Source organism: Benincasa hispida, chromosome 3, assembly GCF_009727055.1.
Source record: "Benincasa hispida cultivar B227 chromosome 3, ASM972705v1, whole genome shotgun sequence".
Taxonomy (NCBI): Eukaryota; Viridiplantae; Streptophyta; class Magnoliopsida; order Cucurbitales; family Cucurbitaceae; genus Benincasa; species Benincasa hispida.
This window is the reverse complement of record NC_052351.1, coordinates 62,840,047-62,853,044: the sequence shown is the minus strand read 5'-3', so window position 1 is coordinate 62,853,044 and position 12,998 is coordinate 62,840,047. Positions and strand designations below refer to the sequence as shown.

General features: G+C 40.9%; 1 protein-coding gene across 1 annotated transcript; it reads right to left on the bottom strand.

Moving 5' to 3' along the window:
- Positions 1-1,375: 1,375 nt before the first annotated feature.
- On the bottom strand, positions 1,376-3,375 carry LOC120073658. The gene is made up of 3 exons (XM_039026461.1): positions 2,670-3,375; positions 1,995-2,048; positions 1,376-1,491 (listed from the first exon to the last, which is right to left on the bottom strand). Exons 1-3 carry the CDS (start codon positions 3,373-3,375, stop codon positions 1,376-1,378), a joined length of 876 nt encoding a protein of 291 aa, XP_038882389.1.
- Positions 3,376-12,998: the final 9,623 nt, after the last annotated feature.

Sequence of the window (12,998 nt, the reverse complement as noted above, 5' to 3'; positions counted from 1 at the left end):
ACACCATGGGGAAAGATGGTCTTGATCCAGAATGGCCTGAACCAGCGAGACTTCAGCTTCCCATGGAACAGTCGCAGACGCGCGTTGAATAGCAATACCTGCTGACCTTCAGTGAATATCCGTTCGTTTATGTGGTCATCATGCCATTTTTTGGTTTTCTCCTTATATATCTTGGCATTTTCATAGGCATCCCTTCGCCATTTGACCAATTGATTCAATTGTAACTTCTGGACTTTCCCCGCACTGGCTAAATCGAACTTAAGATTCTTACATGCCCACATTGCCTTGTGTTCCAACTCGAGCGGCAGATGACAAGCTTTTTCGAAGACCAAGGCATACGGAGACATGCCAATTGGTGTTTTGTAGGCAGTTCTGTATGCCCATAGTGCTTTGTCAAGCTTGGGTGACCAATCCTTCCTAGCAGTATTAACTACTTTCTCCAAGATAGTTTTGATCTCTCTATTAGAACTCTTTACCTGTCCATTACTTTTTGGGTGATAAGCAGTTGCCACTCGATGGATGACGTTGAATTTAGTCAACAGGCAATTATGCGGTTGATGAAGTGAGAGCCCTTATCGCTGATTAAGGCACGTGGCGTTCCATAGCACGCAAAAATATTCTTCTTCAAAAACTTCGCCATAGTGGCCGCATCATTCTTGGCCCACGCGATGGCCTTTACCCATTTCGATACATAATCAACTGCAACCAAAATATATTGATGACCTTCGGATGGTGGAAACGGGCCCATGAAGTCAATTCCCCATACATTAAATAATTCAACTTCTAAGATTGACATCAATGGCATTTCATTTCTTTTGGACATATTCCCTGTACTTTGGCACCTGTCGCATTGCACAACATGGGCATGGGCATCCTTGAATAGAGTTGGCCAAAAGTAGCTGCACTGTAAGACTTTTGTTGCAGTCCTTTGCCTCCCAAAATGTCCTTCATATGGGGACTCATGATAAAGTTCTAAAATGCTCTTGGCTTCGTGCTCAGGAACGCATCGAGTATTATATGATCAGGTCCTTATTGATATAGGAATGGATCATCCCAGAAATAAAATTTTGTGTCATGTCTTAGCTTCTTCTTCTACTGGTAGGTATAATCATCCGGTAATTGGCCACAAACTATAAAGTTTACTATGTCCGCATACCAGGGAACATTAACGCCTACTACCATCAGCAGCTCATCAGGGAATCTTTCCTCAATATCTTTTTCTATCCCTTGAACCTCGCAGTTTTCCAGTCTTGACAAATGATCTGCGACTTGGTTCTCGGTGCCCTTCCTATCTTTAATTTCTAAGTCAAACTCTTGCAAGAGCAACACCCACCATATCAATCTTGGTTTTGCATCTTTTTTCGTCATTAGATATTTAATCGCAGAGTGATCCGTATACACCACCACATTTGTTCCGATTAGGTACTGTCAAAACTTCTCCATTGCAAATACCACTGCGAGCATTTCTTTTTCTGTGGTCGTATAATTCTCCTGTGCGATATTCAGTGTTTTACTCGCATAATAAATGGGATGCAATACCTTTTCCCAGTGCTGACTCAAAACTGCGCCCACAACATATCCACTAGCGTCACACATCAATGCAAAGGGTTGCGTCCAATCTGGCGCAACCAAAATCGGAGCAGAGATAAGTGCATCTTATAATGTGTTAAATGCTCTAGTGCAGGCATCATCGAAATTGTACTCGCGGTCAACTCCAAGAAGTGCACTAAGGGGTCTTGCGATCTGAGAGAAATTGCTAAATCCCGCGTGACCCAGAAAGCTCCTCAGTGTCTTTACATTCACCAGTGGGGGTAATTTGGAAATTGGGTCGATTTTTGCTTGATCAACTTCCAATCCTTCCTTGGAGATTTTGTGACCCAGAACTATTCCTTCCTCTACCATAAAGTGGCATTTTTCCCAATTCAGAACAAGATTTGTTTCCATGCATCTCTTCAAGACTTTCTCGAGGTTAGTCAAATAAGAGTCATAGTTACTGTCGAAAACTGAGAAATCATCCATGAAAACCTCGACTGACTCCTTCAAGTAATCTGAAAATATTTCCATCATGCAACGTTGAAAAGTGCCTGGTGCATTACAGAGTCCAAATGGCATACGTCGGAATGCGAACGTACCAAATGGGAACGTGAAGGTTGTCTTGTCTTGGTCCTCCGGCGCAATTGCTATCTAGATATACCCTGAATAGCCATCAAGAAAGTAGAAAAATTCCTTCCCTGCAAGTCTGTCCAAAATCAGGTCAGTGAACAGGAGTGGAAAGTGGTCCTTTTTAGTGGCCAAATTTAGCTTGCGATAGTCCATGCAGATTCTCCACCCCGTAGTTGTCCTTGTGGGAACCAATTCATTCTTGTCATTAGTGATGACTGTCATCCCCCCTTTCTTTGGAACACATTGCACTGGGCTCACCTAGCTGCTGTAAAATATCGGGTAGATGACACCGACGTCTAGCCACTTCACTATTTCCTTCTTTACAACCTCCTTCATGGAAGGGTTTAAGCGATGCCGCCTTTCCACTGATCCATTCTTTCCTTCCTCTAGATGAATCTTGTGCATGCAATACGAGGGACTGATTCCTCGAATATCTGCCAAGGTCCATCCTAAGGCTTTTGCATTGTTTCTTAGGATCCGTATGAGAGCATCTTCTTTCTCCTTACTTAGTGATGCAGAGATGATAACTGGTAATGTGTCATTACTTCCCAAGTAAGCATACTTTAAGTGCACCGGCAACGGCTTTAACTCTAACACAGGTGGCTCTTCTAAAGATGGCTTAATGCACTGCAAAGTCCATTCAGATAACTTGAGCGGTTCGAAATTAGATTCAGCATGAATTGCGGTGCAATCTTCCTCCAATATTGCGCCATCTTCAAAATCTTCCTCCTCCATTTCCTTCAGGGGTTCGTAAAACTGTTCTCCCTGAAGTTCTTCGATATATTGGCAATTTTCTATATCTTCTAGATACTTCAACGCATTGAGTACGTTGAACTTTACCTCTTGATCATCGACCCGGATGGTTAACTCTTCTTTCTGGACATCAATCAATGCTCGCCCTGTGGCGAGAAATGGGTGTCCCAGGATGATAGGGATTTCTCTATCTGCCTCATAATCCAATATGACAAAATCGACGGGGAAGATAAACTTGCCTACCTGCATGAGAACATCTTCTATCTTGCCCTCTGGAAGCTTTATTGATCTATTGGCTAACTGTAATGTAATCGTGGTTGGTCTGGCTTCGCCGATGTTTAGCTTCTTAAAGATTGACAAAGGCATCAAATTTATGCTTGCCCCCAAATCACACAGTGCGTTTCCGACCATCTTCCCTCCTATGGTGCAAGGTAATGTAAAAGTCCCAGGATCCTTCATTTTAGCAGGGAGATTATTTTGAAACACAGTGCTACACTCATATGTTAGTGCAACTATTTCATTTTCTCTGATCTTTCTCTTGTTGGCAAGAATATCCTTGAGGAATTTCACATAGCTCGGCGTCTGCTCTAATGCTTCTATTAAGGGAATATTAATATGCAGCTGTCGAAGAACGTCTAGGAACCTCTAAAATTTTTTACTATTGTCTTTCTTTTTCAGCCTGCACGGGAAAGGTGGAGGATCCCGTCGTGTTTGCTGCTCACTTTGCTGCTTAATGAGGTTCTGTGCTTGCTGTGTGTTATTGGTTGGAGGTTACGTTGATTGAGAATTCAAGTCTTGAGAAGCTTCATCTTTTGTAAATAATCTTGCTTCTGAATTGGGGTTTCTTTCGTTATTTTGTACTTGGTCATCATCAACAGTTACATTAGCCGGTATTGTTACCACATCTGGTACCTTCGGCGCAATGGGGGCTGTTGTTCTACCGCTCCGCAATGTCACGGCATGACATTGTTCTTTACCTTTTGGCCCCAATATTCCTGAACTTCCCTGTGGTGTACCAGGCGTTTTCTTCTTTAATTCTCTCGCAAGCTGATCTATTTGGTCTTCTAATGCTTTGAGAGAGTCAGCTTGCGACTGTCTCATCGTCTTGCTCTTTTCAATGTAATGCTTCAGTGACGTCTCCAGAGACGAGGTATTGCAAGAGGTGTCATATGCAAACAGTTGGTCGCATGGCTGTGTACCTTTAGAATCACTTGAACTGCAGTCCGGGGTAGTGAAGACCGGAGGGTTACCTTGATCCTCTTGATAACTAAATTGATGGAAACTATGGCCTTCATGAATGAGATTCTCATCCAAACCGAAAATTGGGTGATCCCCCCAACCATGGTTGTGGTCGTTGCCCCATGAGTCACTGCATTAACTTGTGTTGTTTGTTGGGAAAGAGTTTTCTACTGATCAGCCACCGCCTGGAGGAGCGATGTCATCGTGGTCATTTGCTCGACCAATGCGCTCATTGTGTCTGTTGGCACATCAGCCTTTTCTACTCTTTTTGGTTCTAGACATCTTACCTCAAGCCAATTATCAATCCATTCGTCAGAATGTCGCGATATGTGATCCAATATGTCCTTTGCTTCCATATATGACTTATTCATTAATCCTCCCTCTACAGAGGAGTTGGCAACTACTTGCGTTGATGGATCTAGGCCATTGTAAAAGGTTTCCATCAAGATACTATCAGGAATCCCAATATGCAGACAGTTCTTTACTAACTGCCGGAATTGCACCCAAACGGTGCTCAAGGTTTTATAACTCTTTTGCTCAAAATTTAACACCTCTCTTTGCCTCTTTGCGTTGACAGATGGAGGGAAAAATCTGTTCATGAACCTATCAACCAACTGTTCCCATCCATGAATTTTTCCTGGCTCTAATGCTTGAGCCCACCTCTTTGCTTCATCTCGCAATGTGTATGGGAATAGATACAATTTAAGACTTTCTTGAGTTACACCAGGCAGGGAGAATACGCTACACATGTCTGCGAAGTTAGTTAAATGTGCGTGTGGGTCTTTTCCCTATAATCCTCCGAATTATCCTACATTCTGAATAATTTGCAGCATGATAGGTTTTATTTCAAAGCTTGCATTCCCCTCAACTACTGGTCTTGAAATCCCTGGTGAAAAATTGTAAAAATCTGGCGCTGCATACTCCCTCATAGGGATGTTCTGGTCAGTGGCAAGAAAAATAGGATCTTGCTCTGGCAAATCTCCTCTCAGGTTTCTTGTAGGTGCCATATTCTCTTTAGCCATACTTCTTCACCAATTAATTCAACCCTGATGAACTCTGCACGAAGAATATACTTGATCTCTAGGTCCACTTAGAATTACCAGATCACCCCCAGCACTCCTAAGTCGTCAAACTACTCTTCGTGTTGAACAGTCAGTATAAAGAGATCTGTCTTGCAAAATACCAAAAACCACTCAAACAATAAACCGTTAACCAGTCCCCGACAATGACGCCATAAACTTGTAAACATGAAATGTATCTTATGTCACACAACACATGGATGATTATAACGTAAGTTTATGATCCCTGGCAACGGCGCCATAAACTTGTAAACATATTTTGGGATGTATGATATTAAGTGCTCATGATGATGCGATGCTACTTCTATTTATGCGTTAATTTGGAATGTTCATGTAGTATGCTCTGCATTGTCACAAGTTTCCTTACGATGGAACAAAGTGTAATTCCACCGTAAGTTTCTCGGTGTGATCCGAGGTCGAACACGGGGCAATGGTATCGGCTATTGCGGTATGTTCATGATATATGTGACCAAGTTTTCAATTCTTTATAAAGAAGTTTGTACAAGTAAGTAAATTGTGGCAAAATAAAGGAAAGCAGTAAAGATGCGATAAAACATAAAAATACAATAATCCTAAGCTAGATGTTACAAGATACAGACTTCATGTACAAGATGCTAGGATTAAGGCTGGCTGTGAAGGTTGTGCAAAAACGTGGGATGCGGCGACAAGTCTTATGAACAGAATAGAAGAGAAAGACAAGTATTACAAACAATGCAAGACCTTAATTGGATTTGAAAGTACAAATACTGTTCCGTTCTTCTCTTGGCATACACCTCTCAGTGATCGGCCGTGTTCCCCACATGTCTATGGTGAAACAGAGTCTAAAGTAATGAACACAAGGTTGCTTCCATGTCTGAAAGTACTACTCGCTTTAGTTAACACACTCTTCTGACCTTCTCTTGATAGATCAGAATGAAATCTTCACTTCTGCTCTCACAAGTAAGGATACGTCTAGCATGCTTTAACTAAATGTATTTTATAACTTTAATACAGATTAAGTTCTTGGTGATTCATATTACTCATCAGGGGATTAAGAAAGCATCATGAAGAAAGTGACTAACGGGTAAATGAAAACAGATAGGAAATGGTAAATGGAATCTATCGAAACATATAATATTTCTACTAAGCGTTTGATACATGATGTGTGAATGAAGAGATAAAGAAATTATGTAATACAATGAAAGAGAGATAGAACAGATACAAACAAGTGCGAATGTCTTGGCACAAATTCGATGGAGATCTGTTAGCTGGATAGGATGGTTTCCATGGCAGGAAGAGCTTCCCTCTCAGGCTTGCTCCACCGGTAGCAGAGGTCTCTGCACAGAGCTTTGATCGGGTATATGGCAGGTCGGAGATGAGATTCACCTCTCAGCCTTATCTCGTTCTCTTCCCAGATTTCTTCTTTTCAGCATTCAGCTCAGCCTTTTCTCTTTAAAATCTTACAGCACTTAGCCCCGTATCAAATAGCATACTTTTCTCTGAAATCAATGGGGTATTTATAGGAGCAAATCTTTGACTCCGGCCTTGTGGTCCCCATTTGATGGTAATTCTACAGATGGAGGGATATTATTCCTTCTGTTATGTAATTAGACCATCAATTCTGCATAATCGTTAGTTGTACACGTGTCTCAATATCCCGCTCTCACATTGATCAGTTGCATCTTTCGATCATAGGTTCGCATGCGGTGTTTGTTTTTATTACCGCATGCGATTGAAGCATAGCTCTGGACCGACTGTCGCATTGCGCCGTTACTTTGGTAATCGTCTTTTCATGTTTGATCGACGGGCGCAATGTGGCAGAGATGCGTTAATTAGTTTCTCATGAGCCTTGAGCGCAAGCTATGACTTGGTCTCCTGCAAAACAGAGTAAAGTTTGGCTTGTCTTCCATCTTTTTGGTGTTAGTGGGTGTAAGTGCAAACATTTATTGTCATACTATGCTAATCTTCATACAATTGGCGCATAATTACTAACTTTTGGCCGCAATATCTAGATAAGGTGGCATCAAGAACTTGTATTTCTACAAGTTATCAGTTGCAGCACTGCGATGACTGCTATAAATAAATTGCAGTCTGAGGCTTAGATCAGAGAGAATGCTGCCCTTCTGATTTGACTTGATTTTCCCCTCTCTTCTGAACAGAATATTGAACTTTCTTGCCCTTGAGCACCATAGAACTTGAGAATTCAATTTAGAAGATGATTTATGGCTAAAGGGTAAGTATTTATCTTGAATTTCATAGTTTATTTCCATTCCCTTTTTGTTCTTGAGACTCAGTTTGTAATTCCACTGAGATTATTCTATTTTGTATGAGAATTTATCTTGAATTTAAACTTCAATCTATCTTGCATGGGATAATTTGACAAATTGGCAATGTTTGTGTGATTGATTGCTTTTATTGGCCCTAATTTGTAATCGTTAGGTAGTAATCACTTAGAAGCAGGGATCAATAAAGTTTTTGAAGTTAAATTGGGATTCCATTTAATAAGCATTACTTTATAATCTAGATAATTCTCGCTCAAATAATTGATTTGACGATGGAAATCAATTGTTTGGCTTAGCATTACCCTCAATCTTAATGCTTGTTGATTTATAGATTAGTGGAGGATTCTTGCTTTTCTTTGAATTAACTTGATTTTATGGACTATCAGTTAGGATTCTAAACGAGTAGACTAAGTTTCAATTGGAAAATCTCATATTAATTATAGGAGTTAGTCTATGATAGAATTGAAAAGGGAATAGAATAAACTAAAACAACCCGAGCTAAGTGTTTTGTTCGATTGATTATTTTACACAAAATTCACTTAATTACTTCGTGCATTTCAATTTTCGCACAATTTACGTTTACATTTTTAGAAAACCCCCCATCGATTACATCCTATAAGTTTCAAACTTGAGAAATCCAAATCGGTTCTCTGTGGATCGACTCCGCACATTCCTTGTATATTTAGTGGAGTAAGTCACAAAATTTAATTTGGGTGCGATAGACCTAGCGCGTAGTTCGCATCGTACCAAATTTTGGCACCGTTGCCGGTGAACGAACGAATTTCTTGATTTTTGAGGCTTTTAGTGTCTATCTTGTTAATTAATTTTCTCTTTTGGTGCATGACCTATACTCTTAAGGGCTCTAGACCATTATATTTTGTAGAAATTTCCATGGAGGAGTGAAGAATCAAAAGAGAAAGGTTTTGAGTTTTATGTCCTAAAACTCGTGGTTTGTAAAACAATAAACTTATTCTGAAATTCAATAAAGTTATTATTAAAGTTTGATTGGATAAAGTTGTTATTGAATATATGAATTTCTTATTTCATTTTAGAAATAAATCCAAAACTAAAAGATCCATGACTATTATATGAGTATTTGAACTTTATATGGAGAAATAAAAGTGGATCGAGTTCGAGTAAATAGTCAAAATGATCAATAGTATACGAATAAGGTTAGGTGCCTTATTCTGGTAACACTATCGGATGCGACCCACTCTATAGTTGTTATAAGGAGTTGTAAAGTGCTACAAACGAAGTGATCCTGATTCATTTATGTGGTGACATGAGGAGCGGGGGCGTCCAGTACAATGAGTTTGCATAAGATCCAACCAAGAAATAAGTCACTCTTACTTTATAACGTTGTTTATTGTTTAAGACTGACTATTTCACAGCAACCTAGGTAACTTAACGTTAATCTTGAGCAAACTATGAACTCCTGTTTCTTCGGGATTATCCTTAGATTTGCATAGGTGAGGGTTGGCTCAACAGTACCGGCTCAATAAGCCTCTCATTTCAGTCGTAAGACTGGGTAGATAGTTGGGGACATAGGATACAAGATAGAATTCACTTCTACCCACTTTCAGGGATTGTAGAGAGGTTATTCCCTTAAATGCTGATTCCGAGTCTTGAACGATGGGCCTCACCCTCTCATTGGCCCGAGAGGGATTCTATTTGTTGATTGGATCACAAACAAATTATTCGTTAGAGGATCAGTGGAACTTAAGGAACAAGTGGTAATCTCAGGGGTAAAATAGTCATTTGACCTAGCCGTTATTACGAACAAGCAGTGAAAGGTTAACATACTAATCATGGTTATATCGAGTGGACACAATATATCTACAGTGAGAGGGAGTGCAACTACTGAGCTTTAGTGGAGTGACTTGGTAGTTAATGAATGGGGGTTAATTCGGTGTAAAGAGTTTAACCAATTAATCTCGGATTGTTGGAGCCCATGATTTGTAGGTCCATTAGGTCCCCTTACTAGCTCACAAAGGGATTGGCCTTAGAATAGCATGATAAGTTGATTTGAAACGTTCAAATTTGAATTAAGGGAATTAGTAATTATATGTGATATAATTACACGTTTAATTTTAGAATTAAACATAATTGGAGAATCGATTAATATATAAATATGATTTAAATATTAATTTCATAAATAAGGATTCATGGTGACAGATTTGGTGACAAATTAATTTAATATAGGATATTAAATTAATAGAATTAATTAAATTATTTAATTAATTATTAATTATTAATTTTATTAGAAAAATTATTAATCTGAAGTATTGCTTTTTGGGAGCTGTCCAGCTCTTCAACACACTCCTCTATGTGGGCAACAGAGCCCGAGGAGCTATTGCCTCGTTCAAAGCTTGCCAGACCGTACGTTTTGGTCTCGAGGGTCTTCTACCCTATCATCGAATTCTGTGACGGGTAATCCGTCTAAGGCGCCTACCACCGCATCAATTCCATCGGCTTTCTCGGCAACTTCTTGTAGCGAGTCTCAAGGAAACGGACATTATCTGGACCTCTCTCAGGTAGGCAATTGTTCTTCCATCTCTACCAATCTGTCCACATGGGACTTGTTCAGGTTCTCGTTCGCCGACATGATCACTGATCTTCCCTCTATAAGCCAACGTTGGCTCTGATACCAATGTGTCAAATCGCTCTTTCAGAAGCTTCTCTTAGCGATTGTGCGACACTTGTTCCTGTCACAGAAACAAGCCAGCCAAACTGAATACTCGGACTGCCGATGGCACACCGAGTGCCTCTTGCAACCTCCACCCCTTTTTAGGAAAACGGTTTTAGAAAACGGTTTTAGAGAAAAGGTTTCGTTTTAAGAAGATTGTGAGTGTGAATAAAGAAAGAAAGATTGTAGTAGACTAGAAAGCAATAAGCAACAACAGACGGCTTTATAGAGTACTACTCCGGTATGAGGAAGTGATGGTTAGTCTTATCCTCATATAGTGCATTCTGAACAAAAAGCCAACTGACGCCCTTGCATAATGCAAAAGGGCGAGTGGTCACTTACAATGAAAATGTAAAGACAAGCAAGCTAACTAACTAATACAATACAGGACATGAAAGTATTCTAGAAGGGGGTTGGATTGGGGCATGCGGCATGGGCAACAGGCCCTGACAAGCATGACCGTTACATTCTCCCCACTTAATTGGTTGACGTCCCCGCCAACCGACCTTGTTCAAAAACCTGCATTGGCTGGAGCTGCATTCTTCAAGTCTTCGGCCCGCCCAAACTGATCTCTTCGTCGAGGAGATCCTTCCATTTCACTAAGAACTCTGTCAGTTCTCGTCTGGGTCTTCCAATACGGCGCGTACGTTTATCCAGGATTTGTTGAACTTTCTTTCTCAGCTGAGAACTCTTCATCTGACCGGTGGGTGGCCTCATTAGCATGTTTTACACGCATCTAATTGTGATTTCATCCTCAGGACAAACGAATCCTCGGAATGCATAGATTAGGGGCGTTTAGGGTCCGCATTTTACTTCAAATTTTGGATTGACAGGATGATATGCTTCATCCATATGAGAGGAATGTTTTATACTGTAACCCTAATTATGAAGAAGTTCTCCACTGAGTCGCATTTTCTCAATTACCTGCACATATATAGGGAAATCCATTATCAGATATCCCTATAATATTAGCAATTATGTGTAACTTAGTCTTTCAGAAAAAATATCAACTGTTTACCCACTCAAAGAGGGTTCGTAACGTTTAACTGATAAAGCGTGACCTTGTCGCACCGAGCTAGACTACATTAACCTGTGTGACTTGCGACTCGCTAGAGTATAATCTCCGGCTACTTGAGTATGATTAACACACTAGGTTCGATTTTCGAGAACTTTCTTTACCCTACCATTTGGCAAAGGGTGGATGAAGTCGAGAGAATCTAGATGCTCCCTTTCCCTCTTAAAATCAGTGAGAGGTCAAATTGTTAGGCAGAGCAGCTGTCACCAGGGCGAGCTTCTAGAGACTCTCTTTTGCGTAATTTTTCGGCTTCCTCCTTCTACTAACAGACCATCTACTCTGTCAATCCTACTTCCTTTGTTTCGACCAGACAAAGCGGTGATCTAGTCTTGTGGGTAATAACTAGTATGCGATTGATCATGTTTCATCTGGGAAGAGCATTTCGGGCCAATGTAGCCTTGGACCTTTTAGAAGTTCGACAATAAGTTTCTGCCTAAAGCCAACCCATCTCTATGTCCTGCCCACGCTCGTTCATGTGATCATAGATACCATATTATTCCCAAGTGGACTCTTTCTAGTGACAAAACTCTTCCTTCATGGCTTCTTTTATACTTAAGTATTTCTCTTAACATTGACTCTTTTAGCTCGTTGCTCTCTGTTTATTCTGCCTTGGTTTCTCTCCTCCCTCCATCTCGCCTTCCTTATTTTTTCCTGTATTATTGTCGACCCAATTCGTAAAAATTCTTCAACCCCCGAATTATTCTGGATGTAGAGGGAATTGCCTTTGGTGTATAAGTAGATCATCTTCCACCCAAATCTGGCGTGTCTTCCCCTCTCTGCCAACCTGTAAGATGGCCTGCGCCGGCTGTGTCATTTGTCAAGTGAGTTTTGACAGGTTTCCGTACTGTTTTGCACTCAACGTACTTGCTTGGTAGGCCGAGCGAACATGGGCACAGCCGCATGGTTCGGCTCTTTCGCTTAAGAGCATCAGCGCTTTGCTTTTCCAAGAGCGAGACTCTCTCCGATAAACTCATTTATGATTCAAGGTAGAGATGTCGAAGGTCGGAGACGCGATGAGCTGCCTAGACACTCCGCCACCGGTGCTGTTCACGGAACGACAGCTTACGATACGCAGCAGATTTTAAAACGAGAGCGAGGAGATAACAGAAGATATGACACGATGTAACACGCGAATATCGCTTAGAAACCAGCGAACGAGACACTGGAGTCCCAAGAGCCTTAAACATGTCCTCTTCAGAGGCTCCCGCATGCAAAAGGAGCTGTAGAGGAGCTGCTCTGAACGTATACTGGTCCTTAACATGATGCACTATACTACAGAGGAGAGCGAGATTTGGACAATGACCCTACGCGTTTTGGATGGTATACATTGAATTTGGACTTCCATTCTATAGGCTGATTTCTTATAGCCATTAATCTACTTCTATTAAGCATGAGGTATCGAACGTCCTCTGCATGGTGAAAACATTCCGGATGGAATACAAAACAACGGTGGATTGATCCGCTAAACAGGGCGCCGACAAAGTCCGTGATTAAGGCGGCTCAATCAGGTCATCATTATATCAGATGATGGCCTATTAGAGGATATACAAACTCTCTTGGTTCGAGGCAATTCCGCAACGATACAAGTAAGTGTTTAAAAGAGCCACTCTGCAATTCTGTTATACGTGCTCATAGCGCCTCTCAAATGGTGCGACATAGAGAAAGCTTGTGAACATTCAGAAGTCCAGTCTCGAACCTAGTTCAAATTATCCTAGTGCGTGTCAGAGACGTTTTAGATGCTG